This window comes from Bubalus kerabau, chromosome 1 (assembly GCF_029407905.1).
Source record: "Bubalus kerabau isolate K-KA32 ecotype Philippines breed swamp buffalo chromosome 1, PCC_UOA_SB_1v2, whole genome shotgun sequence".
Taxonomy (NCBI): Eukaryota; Metazoa; Chordata; class Mammalia; order Artiodactyla; family Bovidae; genus Bubalus; species Bubalus kerabau.
Window position 1 is genome coordinate 71,679,757 of NC_073624.1, and position 21,067 is coordinate 71,700,823.

The 21,067-nt window shown below is 45.9% G+C and overlaps 1 protein-coding gene across 4 annotated transcripts in view; it reads right to left on the reverse strand.

Annotated features, from left to right (window-relative positions):
* PPM1H (protein phosphatase, Mg2+/Mn2+ dependent 1H) overlaps positions 1-21,067 on the reverse strand; it is a 300,784-nt gene that overhangs the window by 65,478 nt on the left and 214,239 nt on the right. For all 4 annotated transcript variants that reach the window (XM_055579318.1, XM_055579327.1, XM_055579311.1 and 1 more), the window contains exon 6: positions 13,627-13,745. In XM_055579318.1, coding sequence (XP_055435293.1) covers positions 13,627-13,745 — 119 coding nt within the window. The remainder of the gene's footprint in view (positions 1-13,626; positions 13,746-21,067) is intronic.

Here is a 21,067-nt window from a genome sequence, read left to right on the forward strand (position 1 = left end):
TGCAAAAACATGCTTTGAATCAGCCTTTTGAAAATGGAGTCAATCACGTACACATGCAAAACTGAACCAATCCTATTTCAGGATAAAACATTCCAGATGACTTTTAAGGAAATATCAGATTTGGAAATTACTTCTGACTCGGTATCCACTTGGTGTGCATTAGCACTTGGCTAGGAGAGCTTCATGTTCTAATCAATAACATTTAGATCTCCCCTAGGTATGAATCAGAGATTCTCGTTTTATGAGCACACAAATATGGAACGAATTCTGCTTCCTCAGGGACCACTCATTCTAAAACAAACATGAATTTCATTGACATTAGCCTTTAAGTTGTGTGAGACCAAGTCAGCACGTACAAATCAGGAAATAACCAAAATTGACCCCATATCCATGAATGGTGGGGAGAAAATAGCAAATTGTTTGCTACAAAGAGGGTTTTACTGCCGAGGCCGGTTCCTCCGTGCTGGTCTGCAGCCATGCCTCACAAAGGTTCATGCAGATATTTATAAGCCAGAGCACCAGGTCCTACACTAGTCCCTGGGAGAAGCACTTACTCGGCCTCTAGCCTATGCTGCTGCTGCTGCTGCTCAGTCGCTTCAGTCGTGTCCAACTCTGTGCGACCCCATAGACGGCAGCCCACCAGGCTCCCCCCTCCCTGGGACTCTCCAGGCAAGAACACTGGAGTGGGTTGCCATTTCCTTCTCCATAGCCTATGCTACATCCTTGTAATACTTTCATTCAAGTGCTCTTGAACTGGCAATACCACACTGGGCGTACACCTAATCAACAGCTACTTCAACACACAAAAATATCTTCCCCATCCCCAAATCTTCCGGGGAATTAGATGCTTATCCTGTGGGTTACTATGCTCTCTGGGATCCTCTGCTAACTCCCACATTACTCAAGTTCCAGGGTAAGAAGCACAGGCCTAGGGCTATGGCTGCTAGCATTACTTGGGGTTGGGGATAGGTATTACTAGGGGGAAGTGATGTGTGTCAGGGAACATAGCACTCTTGGCTCTCGAAGTCAGAGTGGCCCTACTGCTTTTTATTATCCAATAGTGGCTCAGACAGTAAAGAATCTGCCTGCAACGCAGGAGATCTGAGTTCGATCCCTGGGTCAGGAAGATCTCCTGAAGAAGGGAATGGTTACCCACTCCAGTATTCTTGCCTGGAAAATCCCATGGACAGACGAGCCTGGAGAGCTATAGTCTATAGAGTCGCAGAGTCAGACACAACTGAGCAACTAATATTTTCACTATTGCTTCAGATGATGGACTTCAAAGGCAGCAACTGTTAAAGCTTTAGCCGTCATCTTACCCCAAACACCTACAGAATTATAATATACCCAACATTTATTATACACTCACTTCACTCTACTTTGGGCTTTGCTCATAGCTCAGTTGGTAAAGAATCTGCCTGCAATGCAGGAGACTTGGGTTCTATCCCTGGGTCAGGAAGATCCCCTGGAGAAGGAAATGGCAACCCGCTCCAGATTCTTGCCTGGAGAATCCCACGGCAGAGGAGCCTGGCAGGCTACAGTCCATGGCATCACAAGAATTGGACACGACTTAGGGACTAAACTACCACCACTTCACTCTAAGCACTTTGTAAAGCACTTATTTACTTTTGGCCACCATGCAGCATGGAGGATCATAATTCCTTGGCCAGGGATCAAATCCATGCCCTCTGCAGTGGAAGTGTGGAGTCTTAACCACTGGACCATCAAGGAAGTCCCAGCACTCGTATTTCTAAAACCTATATGATGCTTAGAACAACCTTGTAAGACAGATATTAACATTAACCCCATTACACAAGTAAGAAAACAGAGGTCACACCACTAGGAAACCACACAGGTTAAGCCAGATTGGCTGCAAAGTGCACTGTGCTCTCAATCATGGTTCTCCGCCTGCCCTTGAAGGGCTGTGGGTGTGGGTAAACACCATTAAATGGCATGATGTGCAACAGGAATGCTTAATATGACTAATCTTCATGCTCCGAGTAGATCTTAAAATTTTTTGAAGTCTACTCCCTTTCCAGGTTTTTATGGAAGGTGCGTGGAAGTTTAAACATACCACCTTCTCAGGCTGCTTCTTCCCTTGACAAAATGGAAGAAAGTCAAGGTCATTGCAGAAGAAGCTTCAACCGGAGGTCTGGCTCTCAAGTTGTTCTGTTGATTGGAATTGAGAGACCTTAAATCTTTACACTTAAATGTCCAGTTTTTCCAAGAGTGAGGCAAGGCCACCCAGATGGAGTAGGCAGGTTTGCGGAGGGAGGACCACTTACTCAGGAAGAATGGGAATGAAAACCCAGCAATTTCCATACCCTGACCTTACCCATGTATGCATACCATGCCAGGGCCTGGACCATCTCCAGGTTATGGGCACAAGTATTAATAAGGAAAAAGAAAGGCTCGACTCAACTCTGACCCACGGTTGGCACCTAAGGGCTTCATCAGTCCTTATCTTTCCCAGCAGGTCCCAACCACAGCCCCCTCCTGAACACAGTCTTTGGTCCATGCAGGTGGTCAAAGAGGTTCCCAAGCACCAGCAGGAGGATACACAGGACAAGCTGCTAGAGAGCGCCCAGTGCGCCCAGTGCCTGTTCATCAGTCATTTCTGTGAGCTGCCGCTCACGTCCGTGGGGCCTTCCCTGATGGCTCACATGGTAAAGCATCTGCCTGCAACGCAGGAGACTCAGGTTTGATCGCTGGTTCAGGAAGATACCCTGGCGGGGAATGGTAACTCACTCCAGTATTCCTGTCTGGAGAATCCCAGGGAGGGACAGAGGAGCCTGGCGAGCTATAGCCTATGCAGTCACAAAGAATCAGATATGACTGAGTGACTAACACTTTTATATATCCACAGTACAAACGTCTAGGGCTGCCCAAGGTCAATGTTTAAGGATATACAAGAATCACTTGAGAGGTTTGAAAAAAAAAAATCCCAGATTCCAGGACCTCAGGGCTTCTGGAATATTTGGCCACTCTAGGTGGAAAGCTTCACTGTGGGTAAACTCTCCTCTGCCAGTTTGGGTATTGTTTGTTCTACACTTGACTGTAAGCACCCTGGGGTCAGGGACTGCTTCAGTCTTCTTTATTTCCCCAAAGCCCAGCGCAACACCCAATTCACTGAATGAGTAAGTAATGGTTAAAACTCATCACTCCACATAGATGAAGCTATGGTGCCCTGTCCTTTAAGCTACTGAGCACAATGCATAGCATTTGATTTACCCAGGGGGACAGACAAGGCTGATTTAATCCTAGAGGAATCTGAACCTAGAATTGGCAGCGTCTCATTGCCTTTGCCAGAGTAACAAGGTGAGGGATAAAAAGTGGACGTGCTACCAGCAAGTCTAGTTCTTACAGAGAGATGTGTTTAGCTCTTCAGTGAGGGACAGATGCAGGACCTTGTCCTTGCTCTAAATAAGGCTTGGATTGATTTGTCTGAAGGTCAGAGGAACATGAAGGTGGAGCGAAGTCTTTCGGGGCATGGAATGGTGGTCTTCTCACTCTTTTATGTGGATTCCTGGGGTAAGCCCAGAACGCAGGGGTTTAAACCAGCTCCCCAGTTGACTCTGAAGCCGTGGTGGATTAGCACCTTTATGGGATTGTCAGCTTGAAACCAGCAACACTGATTTCCTAGTCTGAAACTTAGTGGGCAGAGAGAGGGTGGCAAGGATAAGAAAAATGTTTCCTCTGGGAAGAGCGAAATTTTATAACTTAAGGTCTGTAGGTTGGACATAGGACAATGTTCCCTGTTGTCAAGTACCTGGAAATGTGTTACAGTACTCGCTTCTCTGGAATTTCATTAAAAACAGGATCTTATAAATAGGCTGAGGATTGGACCATGTGTCCTTCTAAATATACTGTCAGCTCTATATTTCTGTCCTACCGTGTGTAAAATTATGATAGTTATTGCCATCCTCAGCATGGCATTCAAAGCTGCCCTAACTTACATTAGGCTTCTCAGTGGTGCTACTGGTAAAGAACCCACTTGCTAATGCAGGAGACCTGAGACATTGGTTCGATTCCTTGGGTAGGGAGGGTCCCCTGGAGGAGGGCACGACAACCCACTCTACTATTCTTGCCTGGAGAATCCCATGCACCAACAAGCCTAGTGGGCTGCAGTCCACAGGGTCACAAAGAGTCGGACATGACTGAGCCACTCAGCATGCACACACCATCAGGAATATTATCTGGCTGACGTGTACCAGCAAGTGTGTACGCAGGGTGAAAACACTGATATACCCCTGCGCTGGCTTGCAAATAATGACTGTCACAAGTCTGCAACTACCCCCATTTGCTGGATTCTCCCCTGGAATCCCTATGATGTGGTAAAGAAAGAATTAATGCCTGGCACATTCTAGGCATTAATTCTAGGACCCAGATGGAGTCTAGTCCTCCATGCTGTCAAAATGTTTTGAATATGACCTCCAGCTTCCACATTCCCAGAACACACAACTTACTTTCACGTCTCTGGGTTTCCACTTGAGCTACACACTCTGCTCAGCGTATCCTTCTCTCAACCCTCAGAAACCTCTGCTGTTTCAGATCTTTGGTTCAACCACGGCCTTCCCCACTGAGTCTTCCCCAATCCCAATCTCAGTTCCCCAAAACCACTGGTCCCTCTTCTATAGCCACAGGGCCTTTTTTCTTCAACGCCCGCCCCCCCCCTCCCCTTTAAAAGTCCTATATTTTGGCCTGCTTTAGTCATTCATCCACAAATTCCAACTGATCTACCTCTCTGACTCTTGAGATTTTAAAAATAGATTTATAGGGAAAATGGTATTGTTCAATCAATTTCTAGGAAGGTGGTCCCTGGGCTAGCTGACCACCTCTATGACGTGAGCACTGTCTTAGCTGATAAGATCCTTGCTACGTGAGGACATGCTTCGGCCAGTGAGGGGCTTGGAGACCCAGCTTCTGGGCTGTGGCTCAGAAGAACTGCAGTGGTGCCTCAGTAAGTCCAGCACAGGGGTGGATGGAAAGTCCATGGGTAGATTTAAAACAAACAAACGAAACACACCCCCCCCCCCCCAACAAATAAAATAATCACTACGTGGCAGCTTCCAGGGACAGAGGGGCTTCCTAGCATACTTAACTCTTCTCACAGATAAGCTGGCACAGTGGCTGTGGGACAGACCTGCGCCATGGAAGCGGCCAGCACCCCTTCAGTCTCCTGCTTCTCTAAACTGCCTTCTTTTTTCCTTTCAGTTTCTAGCCTCTCGTTACAATTGGGAAACGAGCATCTCAACACACATTATTAGGCTGTATAATCCAGGGCAAGGATCAGATCTTGCTGCTCCTTCCAGCTTCCATCACATCTAATGATTATATTACCAGACACAGACAGCACTTACTAAATGCCAGCTTCATTCAATGCACTGACCAAGTCATACCATCTGATTATTAGGTTCTGCCGTTAGCCCCACGTACATACGTGGAAACTGAGGAAGACAGAGGTGACGTGCTTTGTCTCAGCCACACCTGGGCACTATCCCAGCCAGGCTGTCTGGCTCCACATCCCTTGTTCTTAACTACGACTCAATGTCTAACATGCTGCAGATGTACAATAAAGGTTTGTCGAATATAGAAACAAGTGTGCCCCGGGGTTCCTTGGCTAATAGGACACCTATTTTCACAGGGATGCGGGCAAGCACTTGACATCCTCAAACTTCCCCCAGATGACTTGGAGCTAAGTCACCCCCTCACATGTACTGTGTGCCTGCAAACAGCACTCACTGGGGAAAAGTGGTAGAGACCTGATGCTTGGGGGTAAATGAAGAAGTACAGATAAGTGTGTGACTGTTCACAGGGTCTGAGGGGGAAAAAACGCTTGGAAGTGGTTTGACCACTTCAGGAACAAGACATTTATACCTATCAGCAAAGCAGAGAGAGAGGCTGTGAGTGCCTACAGAGTGAGTGGACGATCACTGCGGGGCAGGCTGGCTGGGCATCTTTTTTCTTTCTCCTCCCCGTGGGCTGACCATGCCGGTCTGTCTCAGTTCCCAGCCATTTGTAAAGATCTCTCAGCCTCCACTGGCCTCATGGGCAGAGCGGCGGGAGGAGGGCGGGGAGCAAGGGGCCATTTATCACTGTCGGGAGATGTGCTGCACGCAGCAGGGTTGGCTTTACTCCCTGCTGCTCCTGCAGCCAGAGCTGCAAACCTTGAAAAAATGCAGAACATGCACCTCGAAAATATCTATTCATCATCGCAGCTCGGGGACCATGGGAGTGGCCCCTCTTCACGTGGGTTGACCTGCTCTGCCTTCAGCCCGGGTCCCACTGAACTGGGAACACGGGGACTTCTTAGGGACCTGATCCCTGTCCCGGCCAACCCCCAATCTACTACAATCTCCCGAGATTTGGGGTTAAAATTCTCTGAGATGCCATCCAAACCCCTCCTCTCTCCATTAACTCCAATTTCCAGATTGCTTTTCACCATCAGACTGCAGCCAAGGTGGCCCATAATCATTAAATTATGAAAATACAAGTGGCTGGGAGGAAATGAATCCCAGGTTTAACTCAGGAATGGCCTGCTTTCTCGTGAAGTGATTATAAAATTAAAATGTGCTATTTCTCTGGTGAGTATAAAAAGCCTCCTTGGTGAAGTCTATGGCCCCACAGTAATGTCAGGATTTGCACCAAGGAGGGACTGCATGCACCTCAACCACGGGAGTCAGGGACTTCTGCAGGTAAATTTCCAAAGACTGGGTTAAAGGTGATTAAAATCAAGAAGAGGAGGAGGACGGGGTTTGAATTTTCCAATTACTCTTGAAAACTCAAAAGTCAAGCTGCTAGAAAATGCAGGCTTTCTGAGCAGGACTAATAATGCTGAGCTAATTAGACCCACAGGCATGGCCAACATATAAATTCAGCCCAAAGGAGGGACACTGTCCCTTTAAAAACTGCCTGGGGATCAGTGGAAAAGCTAATGAGGAGTGTCAGTTGGGGCTGTTTTTTAGGTGGTCCTCGGGAGGACATAGCCTGGGGTTTCTGTAACAGCGCTTCTGTGCTTGGTTCAATAAATCAATTTATATTAAAACACGGGTACAGCTCTGGAGCTGGCTTCATAAAGCATTCTGTGGCGTTTCTCAATCTGCTTATCCCCTTCCCTGTCAGCCTGCCTGAATGTACCGTCAGAGGGCATTGAAAAGAGCAATAAAGAAGAAGATGGAAGAAACTAAACTATTTGTGAAACTTGACCCAGCAGCTCTACACCACGCTGGGGGCTGCCTCTGGTGAGTTTCTCTCCAGAAGACATTTGGATGGTTGGTAAGAAGCCCAATGCTGGGGGGTTGCAGCGCTTAACCCAGAGCTGGGCTCCAGGCTGCACACTGAGAATAAATGTCAACCTCAACCAGAAAGGAAAAGGGTTGCAAGTGAAGCTGCTTTTCAACCTGATCCTTGGGGTCTGAAATATTCTCCAAGAGGTGAAAGAAAAAAACAAGATGAATAAAAGTGCCAACGGCTGGCACAGTCTAGGAGGTGGCGGAGAGGGGCTGGAGGAGGGAGGTGTGTTACTGACCAGGGCAGATGGAATGGTCAGCAGGCTTGCCAGTGAGGGATGGCTGCAGACCAGACATCTCTAAACACAATGACCTTTGCCCCCGAAGGTCTGAAAAGTAGAGGGAAGCCCGTCTCCCACTTCTGGACTTGGAGTCCAGCAGCAGCAGGGTCAGAAGCCACAGAACATGGCCACAACTTTCTGCTCTCCCCATCTTGGCTCAGCTGTCTTTTTAACTCCTTGCTACTGGGTTGTTCAATTACGGACAGCTCCCGGCATTGCCCTCCACCCCAGTTAAACCCTTACATTACTTAGACTGTAGTGCCATCTGCTAAGACTTTATGTGATGATGGAAATGTTCTATATCTGTCACATCCACTTCAGTAGCCACGAGCCACACGTGGCCACTGAACAACTGAGATGCGGCTGCTGTGACGTGGGAAACCAATGTTTACTTTTAATTAATTTTAACTAATTTAGATTGAAAAGGTCCCCGGGGGCTAGTGGCCACTCTGCCGGAGAGGACACGGAACAGAAAAGTTTCCCTTTGCCTTCATAAAGGCAGTGAGTGCTAAGAGAAGAAAATGGCGGTGGACGGCACTCTGTTCCCAGGGGGAAAGCCTCTGATTTATCAGCTCTCAGTTTCAAGGGAAATAGAGGAGGGAACAATTCCCCTGATGCGTCATCAAGTCAGAATCACAAAAGAGTTAAGGGCTGCAAGAGACAGAAATGAAAGGTTACCATCACTGGAATTTTCCTAATGGAGTCTGTCTTTTTCAGAAGCTTGGAAAAGCAGAGCAAAGCCCACCCCCGCTGGAGGCTGGCAGAGAAGGGCACAGGAAGTATTTTATAAACAAGAGACCCCAGGCTCAGGATTTGCCCAGGGCCCCAGAACCTTGGCAGAGTGAGGACTGGTGCCCAGGCAGCACTCTCTTTCCTAAGTAAGCCATGCCATCTCATGTTACTGGTCCCTGAAATAAGACCATTATAAACGTTAAAACGGCTTTGCTTCAAGAAAGAATTTTGGTGTACTTTACTGTTAACCAGAACCATCTGGAAGCAATCTTGCATTCACACGATGGACTTGTCCTCTTTGGCCCTCGCTCTCAACAAATCCCATCAGCCCAGGAACAGCTGCTGGAGAGTCTGGCCCAAAGCCAGGGGTGAAGCTATGGCCCCCTCCCGTGTGCTCTGGGGTGTGTGTGGGGGGGCCCAGCCTTGCTCATCACCCCATGCGACCAGACACAGAGCACAAAGAACACAGATCCTACACGAGAAAGTGAAATCACCCGCGGTCACAGGAGCGGGCACTTGGTGCCACAAAGCCAGCTGTGAAAAACTGTTGTTTTAACTCGGGAACACAGATGCTTGCCAGCAAGTAATGGCCTGAGACGGCTCAGAGGGGAGTGGGTCAGGACGCTGGGCTCACAATGCCAGCTAGTGAGCATCGTGCAACAGACAGCAGCTCCACACAAAGGGCTGGGGAGGAGGGACACGGCTCCTACCAAGTCCAAGGCCAAGGTTCTGGCACCAGCACCGAGGACATCCAGCACAGAAGGTGAGAGCTGGGACATGTCAGGGACTGACTCAGCATCCAGAGTGCTGTTAGCAAACGCCTTTGTGGGGCTTCCCTGGTGGCTCAGCGGTAAAGAATCTGCCTGCCAACACAGGAGACATGGGTTCGATCCCTGGTCCGGGAAGATCCCCATGCGTGTATAACTATGCGTGTGTGCCACAACTACTGAGTCTGGGCTCTAGAGCCCGGGAGCTGCAACTATCGAAGCCTGCATGTCCCAGAGCCAGTGCTCCACAGCAAGAGAAGCCACCGCCACGGGAAGCCTGCACACCAACAAAGACCCACCCACCACAGTAAAAAAATACACAAAAAACAAAAGAAACCAAACTTGATCTATTTATAAAATAATTTTTAAAAAAGAGAGAGAAGAAAAAAAAAAGCCTTCATAAATCAAACCCCTGTGCAAACTATCTGAGCAGAAAGGAGGTGGGGGATCCAGGGACGAGACAGATTTCATTAGGAAGGTCTGGGTGACAATAACCTTTTGTCCTCTATACAATCTGGGCCTGCCAAGCTCCATGGTCTCCGAGAAAGCACGAGGGTGGGAGAGAAAGAATCCCCATCACGAGGCAACAGACTCATCCTTAATTATGAGAGCAGGCTTCCCGGAGCTGACATCCTCTCCCACACTTCCTCCCGGCTGCAGACACACCACAGAAAGCTGGCAGGATGCTCCTCTAATGAGAGCAGTCAATTTTCCTAAGTAAAGGAAATCTGGTGCTTTGGGGATCATCCCCATCATCACCACCCCCAAACCACACACAGACTTCTAGTGACGAGTGTGAAGCATCACAGTTTAATTTGGCCAACAGTCCATTGGGTCAGATTGAGAACTGGAAAAATGACTACCTCGGCAGCTCCTGAAATGTTTTATTTCATCCTCTTGTCCTCTAAAGGGCTGGCAAGGAAACACTGATCCTGGTAGATGGAGGTCCCCTGCTTAAATTTCCACCGCAGCTCAAAACTGAATAATCATGTCTAATCTCACTCTGAAGAAAAGTTGATTCTGATTGTATCAGAAAGAGCCCCAGGCTAAGAATCAGAAGCCTGGGTTATTCTGACATTTTTGCATTCGTGGCCACTTAAGTAAGTGTAAACCACTTAATCCCTCTGAGCCTCAATTTGCTCAGCTGCAAAATGGGAATGAGGAGGAGGACTCCTCTTTGGGCATTTGACAGTTTAGCACCAGACTGAACAGTGTACCCCTGAAGTGAGGTCACCTTGGTTCACAGACTGGCTTCTCTCCTTACGAGTTGTATGACCTTGAGCAACTTGGCCCATGTGCCTCAGTTTCCTCATCTGTAAAACGGACCTAGTTCATAAAGTGTGTAAAGGTCTCATCACAGTCGGTGCCTGGCCCTTAGCTGTCTCCCTCACTGTCAGCCAGCCCCATGACCAGCAGGGACAAGCAGGCAGATAAACATTTCCACAACTAGGTCTTTGCTACAAAGTTTCAACAGCTTGGCAATGGATGAACCCTTACTTGTTAGAAAGGTTTACAAGTTCACAGGCCAAGACTAATTCTGAAGCCAAGAAACATAAAGGAGGGCTGGGGTGAGGACTTACCTGTCTCCTTGAGCATGATGCATTCCCAACACCCACCAGTCCACCTTCAACCAATCCCAACATCTTGGCAGTAATTTGGGGCTTTCATGGAAAAAGAGGCTGCAGATCCTTGTCTCTTTCTGTTTAATTCATTTGCCAGCCTTTCTCTTTCTAATAGACAACTCAGAAAAATAGGAAACTGGGAGTCTATGTTTCTTAAGTCCTGAAAAAATAACTGCTAGGTTTGAGGTTTTCCATTAGAGGTAAAAAAACATTTTTTAAAAGAACTCATTAAAGCTGGGAGGTGGGCAGAAGGAGTTTACATAGGCAGTGGTCTAAATTGGTTTTAAACTTCCCAACTTCTTCCAACAAAGATAGATCTCTCCTTTTCCATAAGTGTCATTTTCAAATCCTAAGTAACAACAGATAGGAAATAAACAAAGATGTATATCAATCTCTGCTTGTAGCCAAAGTTGTGAGCCAACAGCCATGTAGGGAGCTTTGCTGAAAACAAATGAGCAAATCACATCTGACCGAAGCCATTCTCAGTCTTGGCTCCTCGGTTATTCGGTACCTTCTGTGGAGTTCTGCACAGTTAAATACAGCCCATTTATGGACTGTTCATTTGCTGAAGACCCTGCTAATGCATGTGTGTGCCTGTATGTTAGACAGAGAGCAAAAGAGAGTAACTGTGTGTGTATAAAGCTGGATGTAATCTAATCCTGAACTTATCTACACTTAAAAAAACTGTAAAAGGCGGTAATCTTTAGCCATTTGTTTACCAAGTTTGTTGTGACTGCTGAGATCTAATTTGCCTTTTTGGCATAGAAAGAAAATACAAACAGCCTTGCCTCAAGCTCAACATGGCTTGTGTGCTGGCTTCTCATTCCTACCCTTCCCATCAACCATCTGTGTGTCCGCCACCCCCATCAACTTCTGTCAATCACACCTTTCATCCAATAATCACAGCCTGTCAACTACATGTCAGGCACAGGATGAGGCACTGGGCTGCCCCTCTGGGGGCTGACAGACCACTATAATTAGAGTAACTGATGACTTACCCCTTACATTTATCCCTTGACCAAAACCATCTAGTTTCTTGTTTATTTCCTTGCTTTCTCTGCTTTCTGCTTCCATCCCTCTATTTGGCTCTGGAGATCTCATATCCATATTTCTATGATAATTTTTCTCTAGATATCTGAATCTGCTTTCTGTCCTGGTCATTCTCCCTCTCTTACTATATAATAATCTTCCTAAAGCATTGATTTTTATCATTTCATTCTCCTCAGCAACACAAAAGTGTAACCAGCAGGGTCTCACAGTAAACCTCAATTTCTCTGTCTGGCTTCCCACATTCTCAATTATGCTCTCCCGGTACCATCTCAGCCTGACTTCCTACAGCCACACCCTCCCCCCATTTTGGCCATTTTCCTCGCTGTCTGTTAGCTTTGTTCTTTTTGTTTATGTGTTTATAACCACGTGGGTTCCTAAACTGGAATGGTTTTCAGTCCACCTTTCCAAATTCTACAAAGATCAGACCAAACGCCTCTATGGTTTTCTGAATTACATGAACCCTCACCTGAAACTTTTCTGTAAGGAGTGCTGATTCTGCTGATTGAATAAAAATGCATTTGGAAGGAAACCCATTCTGGAGCAACAAAACTTAAGAGCTCAGAGCAGCAAATGTGGTAAACTCTTTCTGATAAATCCAATCGTGTTTTAGAGCAGGAGTAAGTATTTTTAAAGCCCTGCTGCAACCACTCAAAAGCTCTGTTGTCGCATGAAGTGACAGCTCAAACATAAACAAAAGAATGTGACTGTACTTTTCAAAGTTATTTACAGGAAGAGGTGGTTGTGGGGGGGACGGGGCGTTGGAATTTGGTTCTCGGACTGCAATTTGCTGACCCTGTTCTAGAAGAACGGTGGATACTGGTGAGGATCTCTTTGGATGACAAAGGACAACTGGACATGCCTCAGGATAGCCTCTGATCCTGGCCGGGTAGCTCGACTATTCCTTTAAGACAGTACATACCCTTGGAGTGGATTTTCAGCCTAAAAGTCATCCCCATGGGAATTTGGGCTGTGACCATCTGTTACAGCTATTTTGGTCAAACAAGAAGAGATAATGAAATCTACTTTGTAGCCTGTGTTGGGGGCGTGGCAAGGAAAGAGGCCGCTGTCTCATTCTGCTGTCCTCCAGACTGGTGAGGGTCTCCCTGGTCAGGATCACAGGGTCTTAGAGCAAACCTTCCCCTACTCTCCTTGGTGCCAGGCACTGTCCCCTCGCTTCGTCCTTACGCCAACCTTATGAAGTTTCAGTACTTTATCATCATATCTATTTTCAGTTGGAATAAACAGATGAGGTCTTAGTCAATGTTAACTACTGATCCACAGAAATGGTTTGGGGGCCTTATATAGGTACGTGTGTTTGGAGAATAAGATGCCCGTTGCCAAGAGCTCTTTTGTGGTGAAATGTGGTGAAATAATGACAGCTCATTACCGCTGGTCCTTACACCCACCCTTCAGAGAGTATTCTTTTCATTTTATTCATGGGAAACTGAACTCATAGGGGTTAAGTAGTTTATCCAACTCTGCCTATTCTGAAAGGTCAGAGTTATGATTCAAATTCAAGCTGGTCTGGCCAAATAGAGCTTTGGCTCATTCCTTTGAGCCCCATTACCTCCTTAAGTAACTGTGACCTAAAAAAACCAAGTTTAATGTGTTTTAAAAGCCCCCAAATTCCTGCTCTGTGTGAAGTGGGGGATTACATCAGCTTGATGGGTCTAGTATCCTTAGGGAGGGCCTCAGAGAGCAGAGAAGCAAACCAACACCCAGATCTGAGAGCAGCAGAAGCGGGTGTAGACCCTTTTCCTTCCCCACCAGCCCAGGGCTCTGCCTGCACCTCCTGATAAAAACTGCAGAACTGACTTTCCATGGTGGCGATGCTGCCTTCACGGACACTGCGGCAGTGCCCAGGCAGAGGGAGGCATGTTCTTACCAGCCTGTCATATTAAAATCCCTGTAGAGCATCTTCTTTCCAAGTTCCTTCCTCTGTACTCTCCTTGGAAACTCCAAATGTGTGAACTCATTTCCCAGCAAGTGAGGCTGCATGAATGCCTAATAGCAAAAAGAGAAGAAGAAGAAGAAGAAGAAAAAAACAAACAAACAAACACATATTTAGAGGAAAAAATAAGACCCAAGGATGTTTCGCAAATTGACACAGGCCACATTTATGAAGTTAGAAAATGGTTCTCAAATTTTTAGGGAGATAAATAGATTTAAGAACCTGAATACAATATCAACAAATAAAAATCACGAATGTAATTTATAAAAAGACATGACTTTTTCATGTGAGATGATAAATTAATTGTAATCAGAGAAATGTATCTCTAAAGCAAGAAAAAGGTTCACTTTATAATTCAAATTCAAGATGGTTTCACTTGGTTGGACGTCAGGAAAGCTCACCCTGACTCTCTCCTCCCTGGCTTTCTCTGCTTGCCTCCTGCGCATATTCCTAGTTATCACGGCCTTGGCTCCGAAGCTGTGTGTGGGTCTCCATGTGAACACAATGGCCTGAGAGAGAGGGCTAGGGCTGCATGCACCAGACAGGAACTTTCTGTTGGACTCCCTCCATTTTGCTCTGCAGTAATTTGATCATGTAATTGGAAGACTGTTCCAGAGCAGATGGCTTCTTCCCCTCCCCCAAATCTCTGTTCACACTACACAAGTCTTGAGCAAACAGCCACTTAGGGAATTGCTGTGAAACAACAAACAGTCTCATTGTCACACTCCAAATTCAAATCCAGTTATACAAGAGACGAAATGCTCAAGTATGAACTTCCCTGCTTGGAGTCTACACATCGTAAGCAGACCTGGCCTGGATCTGCCCTGTACCAAGCCATATACCTGCTTGTTAGGGGTGTACTGGAATGGCTCTCTCTTTCTCTGGCAGAGAAAAGAGTGAGCAGAGCAGAGCATGGCCTGGCACTGCAGGGGAGCCAGGGCTCCCTGCCACAGGACAGATGGCCATGTCCTTGGTCTGCTGGAAATAGACATCTCCCGCGGCCTCTTTCCCAGGACCTGACACCAACCTATCTTCCACTGAGTCTCATGGTGGTTCAGAGGTCTCTGTTGGATGCTAGCCATTAGAAGCCAAGTGTATTAGGAGTCAGAGGAAGCCAAGCTGAACTGTCCCCAGGCTGGTCCGATTGGACCAGCCAACAGAACTCTGAGCCAGGGATGCTGAGCAGGCATGGGGAAAGGAGGGGCAGGATGGGGGTGAGAAGAGGGGCTGTCCTGTCTGCTATATCCCTGACAGGTTCCAGGTCAGGGGGGAATCCTGGAGTCTCTCTGAGGGGCTTTGAAACCTCTGCTGGGAATGAGACTTGTGCTGCCTCTGAGTATCAAGGACACTAAAACACTGGGTTTTACAGAAAGCTTCCTTGGAAAGGAAGAAGGGAACTAAAATTCACAGCACAGGTCAGTGGGGTGGGCTCTGGATTCGAATCCAAGTTCTGCATTTATAAGCTCAGTGGTTTTCCTGGGTGACTTAACTGCTTGGGCCTCAGTTTCTTTACTTGCACATTGAGACTAATTGCAGATTTGTCTCATACTATTTGAATAATGAAATGACATCTAAAGTGCACTGATCACGATGGTTTCTGTTTATAACAAGAAAATAATTTATCCATCTAATGGCTGTCAAGTCTTATGTAGTATTTTGTGAGCTCTCAGTTCACACCCCTAACAATCTTAGGGCAGGACCTGATCTGTGGGGCCCATTGCAAAAGGAAAATATGGAGCCACTATTCAAAGTTAAAAGTTTCAAGATGGTGACAGTGGAGCATTAAGCCAAGTGCAGACTCTGGGCAACTGCAGAAATCGCATCCTTGATGGCAGCTGTATCTACAGAGTAGATACAATTTTATTCCTCTCCATTATTTTGGTCGACCCATGAAAACTAAGGACCAAAGGCATTAGTAGTCAGTGAAGAGCACCATCTGTCATATATCCTCTGTCATCTCTCAAAATTTTGGGACTATATCAGCATGGTGTTTTTGTCTATCCCCTTGCCTTCTAAGCCAGAGTAACACTGACCTAGGGGTTGCTACATGCAGGCACTTAACACCTTATGTTATTACCTTAGTAATGCTATGAAGCAGATGTCATAGACTCAATTCACAAACGAGGAAACTAAGGTCCAGAGAGGTTAAGACACCTAGCCTAAGGTTATCAGCCAGGAATGGGTGATTCTAGGGTTTGAGCTTAACATCAAACCCATAACCTCCATCCTAACCCATATGTGGGTCCTTTAACCTGCATACACATTAACAAAAAACAGTAAACAGGCAACAACAGGCCTGTTGCCATGCCAAGTCTGAACCACAAAAAGGCACACGTGAGGATCTGGTTAATAAAAAAATTACAGATCTGCACACAGCTGGGCCACAACAATGTTCTTCAAATAGCGAGAAGAAATTGCTTAATAACACGAGTGATTAAAGTAGTACAAATCCATACAAAAAGATTCTGTGGGATCACATACAAAGGTGTCAGAGAGAGCATGTAATTACACAGAAAGAGCAAACATACGTTTATAAAAAGCAGGCTGTCAAACAATATGTGTCTGTGAGAGTGCATGTATAGAGACTTATGTATATCATGTCATAGATATACAGATCTATCAAACTCTGAGAGATCGTGGAGGACAGAGGAGCCTGGAAGGCTACAACCCCTACAACCATAGGGTTGCAAAGAGTGGACACGACTTAGTAATTAAACAACAACAAAAACCTTTAACATACATGTACACGTAAGTGAGTATACACGTGTATAAATACAGGTACATCACACACACACACAGACACACATCATAACAAACAGGCTATGACCCAAAAGCCATAACTAAGTACATTCTGTACCCTCGTGCCTTTACCGTTGGAATGTTTGCCTGGGCAAACATTTATCAGAAGTCTGCAGGGTAGCTACTACTGACAGGGGCCACCATGCCTCTCCCTCTGGGGATGGGCAGGCTCAAAGGGACCTTGAACCCTTGGTCACCTGTGACATCCGTTGTCCCTTCACATGCAGAGACTTTCAGGGTGTCAACAAGCCACCTGCTTCTCCTGTTATAACAAGAGGCTATTGTAGTTCATCAATTCTAAGATGCTTCTTATTAGATGTGCCATTAGTTACCTCTAAGGCAGGGGGGGAAAGCTGCCAATTTTACACTAGGCATAATACTTTCTAATCACTTCAATTTTTTATTTTATTATTTTTAAAGAGCTCCTTTCAATGTAGGCAAAACTATTATCTATCACTGTTTTGCAGGCTTCCCTGGTGGCTTACATGGCAAAGAATCCTCCTACAATGCAGGACACGTGGGTTCGATTCCTGGGTCGTGAAGATCGCCTGGAGAAGGAAATGGCAATCCACTTCAACATTCCCACCTGAGAAATCCTGTGGACAGAGGAGCCTGGTGGGCTACAGTCCATGGGGATAGCAAAGAGTCCGACATGACTGAGCAACTAACACACATTTTGCATATTCAAGGAAGGAATATGTAAATGAAGAGTATCTGTTAAGGTTGTTCCAAAACATTTTCGCATTTAGGATCTGATGGCACTCATCATTTTCCAGCTCTAAAGTACCCTGTGTTCATGATTTTCCCACAAGAGCCAGCTATATTTCAGGGGCCCTTTGGGTTTAACAACTTGTAGAAGCACTACAAGCCTCAGAGGCAGGGGTGCGGAGTTCTGAAGCTGGCTTTGTCATCCTCCAGAGTTTGCTTTCTTCTGACGTCCACTTGGGGGATGCGGCTGAGCAAGGCTGGTCACTCCTCCCTAAGTCCCTCTGCTGGACTGGTACCTCCCAAGGGACAGCAGCGCTTCCCGTTAGTCTGTGGGGTTTTCCTCCAAAGTTGCTGAGTGAGCTCCTGTTCTGAACTTCAATCCTGATCTACTGATGTGTGCTTATGCCCGGAAGATGACATCCATGTCATGCTGAACACCAGGCTGATAGCAACAATCAACTGTAAACTTCAGGTATGTCCAAAGAGAAAAGGTATTTTGTCTCTGAGGAATTACTGTGGTATTCAACCCCCACCGATACAATGCCACACCCTTGGGTTTCTCTGTCATCATTTTTCTTCCTCTGGCTAACCGCCACAGCACATTCCACATGTTATGTGGTGCATTTTCTGTTACAGCCATGCCCATCATAGAATGCATGTGTATTCCACGTGTACTGAGGACACATCGCGCCCCCTGGCATATTTTTGAAAGTGAAAGTGTTAGTTGCTCAGTTGCATCCAACTTTTTGTGACCCCATGTAGCCCACCAGGCTCCTCTGTTCATGGATTCTCCAGGCCAGAATACTGGAGTGGGTAGCCATTCCCCTGTCCAGGGGATCTTCCCAACCCAGGGATTAAACCCAGGTCTCCTCCCTTGCAGGCAGATTCTTTACCATCTGAGCCACCAAGGAAGTCCTTTTCACTATGCTTTAAAATGACCATTCCCATCCTAACCATAGGCTTCCTTCTTAGCAGCACTTTTGATACTCACCCCAGTTTTATTTGTCAGACCTGATGGAGTTACTGCTGTTAAAGAAAGAAACAACTCAAGAATTAAGTACAAGTAGAATAGGTGGCTGATGAATGAAAAATGAGATGCTACAATATAATGGGACATATACCTGTTGTTTTCTGAGGAAAATGCTCATCAGTATACCTTTTCATGCAATACTCATGAAAGTTTGCATAGTCTATCAGGTTGTCATATCAAAATACCACAGACAGGGATTTAAAGCAGCAAAAAATTATTTCTCACAGACTGGAGTCTGGGAAATCTAAGATCAAGATGCCAGTAGATTTGCTGCCTGGTGAGGACTCTCTTCCTGGCTTGCACACTGCCGCCTTCTTCCTGAACCTGAACCTGAACAAGCTTTCCTCCATGCTCTCATGGGGAGAGAAAATCGAGCATGCTGGCATCTCTTCTCATCAGGAAACTAACCCTATCAAATCAGGGCCCACTCTTACGACCTCATTTATTAATTACTTCTGTAAAGGTCCTATCTCCAAATTCAGTACATTGGGGGTGAGGGTTTCCACACAGGAATGTGGGGGGAGGAATACATACCTTCAGTCCATAACATGATCTTGTATGTACTTATGTTTATATATGTACATACACTCAAAGTCATCAAAATACTACAAAGTATTATCTGATGGTTTCCTTTCTAACTTACCTATATTCATGAATATGTCTACCAGTAGATATGGATTATTTTAATTTTGAAAATACTCTAAAATTTATTATTTTTTGAGAAGCCAGGTTTTAAACTAGGTCTGACAAAACTGTTGAGAGGAGTTTTACAGCTCTTTCATATTCCAAAAATTTGAGCCACTGGAAGGGGCCACCCCAGGTAGACACACCCGGCACCAATGCAGGCGATGCTGAAGCCCTCTGCAGCCCAACAGCCCAGCACAGAGACATTTTGTTCTCAGAAGTCGAGTGGCCCAGCAACTTGGGAACTCAGAAACTTCTTTAGGACCTGCCCAGCATCCAAGCAACATAGACTGGTTAGTGTTACTTCACTAGTGCTGGCCTGCCCTGCTGGAACCATTGCTCAAGTCAGCATTCTGGAATCTTGAGCCTCAAAAGTGACTTAACTCATAATACATGTAAGCACTACACAGACACAGTTTAGAGTTTGCAAAACGTGGGAGCTGCGATGTGTCAGGTTCCTTTCAGCAATAAAATCCGATGATTTTTCTGACTCCAAACTTGTAGAATTCATGGACAATTCTGGCATGTTTTTAACTCCACTGCTCATACCCGGGCCACTCATAAACATATGCATGATGACTGCCCCTTCCCCACGCTCAGCTAAGGATGCTGGCATATTAGAAATGTGGACTGTAATGGGATCAACATCCAAGATGAGAGCAAGCACACATTAAGGTCACAGGTCCACCTGCAAAGTGAAAATTCTCGACACTCTCCTACACATTCCTTATTTATCTGCTATGCTGAATATATTTTAGCTTTTTCTCTTTGATGGCGCTCTTTGGATTTATGTATGTTAGAAACATCTGCATGGTGACGCAAGTAATACCAGATACACTTGAATATGTTCATTATTTTTAAAACCTCAGCTACATTCTAGTGCCCAGCATAACACTGACCACAGTAAAGACTCTTAAGTATTTGCTAGAGGAATGAATACAGAACATTCTGACCTGCTTTACACAGTCACCTTTCAGTGACTATTACTTTATAAAGTAAGACAACATAGCTTTCAAACATTAGAAAAAGATAAAACTAAGATCCATGGCATTTACAATCTTGGATGCACATTACATATTTTGGATTTAGAACATTTTTTTAAACAATTTCATAGATACCTTCCTGTAAATTCTCAAGAATGTGGATACAGTTATACCATTGAAAACTTCATGATATTCCACAGTCCTAAGGATATCTAAATATGTTGCCTCTTCTCTTCCTAATAAGCATGCCAACTAGAAACCTAGAAACTATTTTACACTAAAATCCAATTTCAATTGTGCTAGCCTGCCCCATGTTAAAAAAAAACAAAAACAAAACCCAACAAACTAGACTTCTTTTTGTACCTCTATTTATCCTAAATTTTGAGGCTCTCCTTCAAGGAAGCATAACTGAATGCTTCTAACTAAAGGGAGGGGGTGGAGGTACATTTGGAGCTCGGCTGAGTACCATAAACGGCACCTGGGGGAAAAGGCTTGGTAACCACTGCCCTGGCAAAACCACAGGCAGGTGGCCGAGAGCCTTTTAAGGACTCTAGGGAGTGCAGGTTTGCTAAAAAAAAAAAAAAAAAGAGGATAGAACATATCCTTGCCACTTAATGAGAATCCATTTCCAGACATGGTTGTGTCTGGCCAGGAACAAGAAGATTTCTCCAGCACAGCTGGAGTAATCGCTGTGCCATGAAATGGCAGGCTACGGAGATGGGGCAGGAGGATCAAGCATCTTCTGGCTGCTCTCCTCTCTGGTCCTGGGCAGAAACCAGCATCAAGGGAAGAGGAGCCCGGTGAGCACAGTACTGTGAAGAAACACAGCCGTCCCATCTCAGTGACAGTCTCTGAGTCACAGAGGGATTGAGCCATAACAGGAGAGGACAACCTGAAGAAGAGAGGCCTTCTGGAACGTTCCAGAAAGTCTCACTAGAGCAGAGTACATCCCTGAACCCAGGTCTGTCTCACTCCAGAGCACATGGACCTGAGCCCCACCATCCTGGGATGGGGGAGAGCTCTGAGCATCCTGGCATGGCAGGGAGAAAACAGGGAGTGGAAGCAGGAATCCAGATCCCAGGGAGGGATATGTACATCCTGGGTTCTGGAGGAGGCTGAGCACCAGGCCTCCTGCAGACACTGAGATAGTAGTTCCCAAGGTTACTAAAAA